The 3,719-nt window shown below is 37.2% G+C and overlaps 1 protein-coding gene across 1 annotated transcript; it reads left to right on the forward strand.

Moving 5' to 3' along the window:
• The first annotated feature begins 315 nt into the window (after positions 1–315).
• LOC113868744 lies at positions 316–1,669 on the forward strand. Its single transcript, XM_027504597.1, has one exon. It carries the CDS (start codon positions 410–412, stop codon positions 1,667–1,669), a length of 1,260 nt encoding a protein of 419 aa, XP_027360398.1. The 5' UTR covers positions 316–409.
• The last annotated feature ends 2,050 nt before the right edge of the window (positions 1,670–3,719 follow it).

Here is a 3,719-nt window from a genome sequence, read left to right on the forward strand (position 1 = left end):
ATTAAGTAATTTTTTTAATCATTGAAAAATAAAATTGTCAGTTTTTTTTTTTCTAGACCAGAAATATTTTCACTTGGAAGCTTTCAGTGAAGGCAATCTTATAAGAGGCAACAAATGCTCTCTTCAAATGACTCAGCTATATGCATAACAGTGATCAAATTTTACGGTGTTCCTTGAGGGTTTCCCCGATTCATTCATTAATGCTGGCGTATGTCTCCTCCCTCTATCAAATATAGTTTCTGTATAGCTGGTCACTAATGAATGACACCTCTACTTTACCTTGGTACATCAGTAAAACGTTAGCTGGAAAACCACTGCAACATGTTTGATAAAATGCCTCAGAGAAAACGGTTACCTTTTCTACAGTCATTGGTCTCATAACACACGTAACCGTACCAAGTTGGCGGTAATGGCTTGTAGATTTTGGGAGTTGGGAAAATCCCATTTCAGAGCCAACAAATCATCACCTTTCTACCTGAATTCAACGTTTTATCACCCTCCAAAGGACGTTTTGGACTTGCAGTGGTATCAGAATGAGTTTCCAAAGGTCACGGAGTTGGCCCATTTGCTTGCAAATGTGGATGCAATTAATGGGAGACTCGTTGATATAAATACCAATTCCACTGTTTTTGATGATAAAATGGAGCATGAGATGGGTACCTTCAAATCCCTTGTTCGGGTTTTTGTTGGCTCTCCATTTGTTCAGCACAAAATGAAACATATTCTGGCCTCCACCTCCACCACAAACATACAACAACATGAACCTTTCACCCCATTTGGCAAAGCAACTGAAAGAGAACCTTTGGTGGTTGATTCACTAACCAAAGTTAGCAACTTTCTCAGTGTTTCTGCTCAGCAAAGGAAGTTGATTCGTCTAAGAGTGTGCCCTCAGGTTACACAGCACCGTATATGGAGTGGTGCACTTAAAGAAGTTCTGAATAGTTTTGCTGTTGACTTGGATTGTTTGGGTTCTCGGGGATGGTTAAGCGAACGTGCTTTATTGGGTCACCAAATTGTTCATAGCTGCTCGAAGTGTCTGACTCAAACTGCTGTTTTTGCTGATCCTGAGTCTTCTTCTTGGATGAAGCTTTCACCTTCTAAAACAGTTGATTCGTCCGAGTCCCAGAAATGGGAAGATGTTCTCGTCATGTTCAATGATCTTATTGAGAATTGTAGAAGTGAAGCATGGTTGAAGTTGCGTGTAGCAAAGGCTGAGGTCATGAAAGAAGGGCTTTTGCAAATAAGGGACGTTGTAATGGACAACAGTGTTGGATATAAGGAAGCTCAACATCAAGAGAACCTGGTGAGAAAGAAGCTTTCCAAAACACTGGGTTACTCGTCGCGGTGCTTATTCACTCTGTTGCTGTATTACCTCTATGGAAGAGTTGCAGACATTGAGGTAGATATGTGTGGTGGTATATATGCAAATGGAAAGGATGGCGATTCTCGCTTGTTTATGGGAAGAATTTTGACTTCAGATAGTGAGAAAATGGTTGGGCGCAGTGTGAAGCAGCTGGACCGAGTGCTTGGGCTTTTCAAGTTTGTTTGGGAAATGGCTGGACTGAAGGGACATCTGGACTTACAGGGCCATATGTGGTGTGTTGGAGCAGGCACTAGGATGCTTAGGTATAGAGGAAACACATACTTTGTGCATGGCATTTGCCTTTGATTAGTGATTGTATCACAGTATCATTTAATCTTATTATTCTGGGTGCCAATTGAATTTCCTATGGCAACTCAAATTTGGGATGTGATAAAGTGCTTCATTTGATATCCATTTGTCTTTGTAATTCAGATTTGTTTGTGGGTCTGTGTTAAATAAATGGGATAATATGACACTGAAAAAATTATTTTCTTGGAAAAAAAATGAAATAGAAATTAATTTTACAGTTTATAGTATGATCTTTCTGTTGCTTCTGCTACCAGGAAAAGAAATTTGCAATTCCATATTATATCTTGACTTCATTGACTGTTCACCTAGGGATGCTTTTAGTATTATATTTTGAGAGGATGACTAAGAAAAATGAAAAGTTCTGATCTAATGACGCACTCAATATGCGTAAGAAAAGCTTTTTATGCACGCCATATTGAATACATTGCAGGTTGAAGTTTTACATACCACTAGGTATTTCTGTTGTAAATTAATGATATATTGAATATACAGCTTTTGTCCAGGGCTAGGATCTTTAATCTGCTCATTTATCTATGAAGATAATCAGCAACCAGGGAATGCAGAAATAAAGTCTATGCATGAAAATATTCAGTATAAACACCAGATGGAGTTCTTATTTATCTCCTTTCTGGTTTTGCATTTTTGTAGAAACGTAGTCATGATTTTTGGTTGGGTGGGCTGACTGTGAGTAGGATAGTTGAGATAATTTAGTGCAATAAACTACTGTAAACTGATTATGCTGAGTGTAATATTCAGATCAAGGTAGTCAAAATCGTGTTTTGGATCGTAGAATCATACGATTCTACGATTTCCATCCATGCTTCCGTGCTGAGTCGGTGCTGGGAATACGAAACGGTTGGATCGGTGGGATCGTTCGTGCTAGGTCGTAAACTCGTTGAAGACGTGCGATTCTGATGTGCAGAGGAATCAGAATAACTGGTGCATTATTTAAGGAATCAATAAATAGTACATTTTTCTTTTTTAAGGAAAAAAAATGTTAAAATGCATGTTTAGATGGATACAAGGATAAAAAGTAAAGGAAAATCTAACTTTGGATTTTTTCTTTATATGACAGAACTGTCTTGGCAAACAGAGTTGCTTCGTTCAGGTTTCTGAAAAAATGCTTGGACCTACTGGATGCAAAGTGCCACAGAATAGGCTTGCTGTCGAGGCTATTTGTGAATCAACAATCAACAGTTAAATATTACAAACTAGATTTTAGTATGTGCTAGGAGTATGTGTAGAATTTTCGAGAATAATAATAATGGTCTTTTGACCTCATAGATGTCATGATGTTTTGAATGGATTTGATAAATAAAATATCCTATTTAGTATTAAATGCTTTTATTATTTTCTTGGTCTTTTCCTGGTAAAATATGGTTTTGCTAACTATTAAAAATATCAGTTCATTTCGCTGTTGTATGTCTCATTGCATTTTACCAGATTTTCACTTTGTCAGCTCCAAAGCTGAAAACACTAAAATATACACACCATGTAACAACACCTAGCTGTGAGATATGATAAAAATTAGTCCTCACTGTATTGGGCCAAATATGCAGCGAACCTTGTATCCTTGATCACTAAAAAATTGAACAGGTTCCTACACCTCTGTACCCCATGGATTTGTGTCATGGTAAAACATCCTATGCAGGCCAAAACATAATGGAGGTATCTGAATATTACACTCAGCACAATCAGTTTACAGTAGTTTGTTGCACTAAATTATCTCAATTATCCTACTCACAGTTAGCCCACCCAACCAAAAATCGTGACTAAGTTTCTACAAAAAAGCAAAACCAAAAAGGAGATAAATAAGAACTCCATCCTGTGTATACACTGAATATTTTCATGCATAGACTTTATTTCTGCATTCCCTGGTTGCTGATTATCTTCATAGATAAATGAGCAGATTAAAGATCCTAGCCCTGGGCAGAAGCTGTGTATTCAATATATCATTAATTTACAACAAAAACACCTAGTAGTATGTAAAACTTCAACTTGCAGTGTATTCAATATGGCGTGCATAAAAAGCTTTTCTTACGCATAT

Source organism: Abrus precatorius, unplaced genomic scaffold (genome assembly GCF_003935025.1).
Source record: "Abrus precatorius isolate BTA unplaced genomic scaffold, Abrus_2018 Scaffold6, whole genome shotgun sequence".
Lineage (NCBI taxonomy): Eukaryota > Viridiplantae > Streptophyta > Magnoliopsida > Fabales > Fabaceae > Abrus > Abrus precatorius.

Coding starts and splice junctions, on each gene's coding strand:
- LOC113868744 (XM_027504597.1), top strand. CDS start 410: ATGGCTTGTAGATTTTGGGAGTTGGGAAAATCCCATTTCAGAGCCAAC.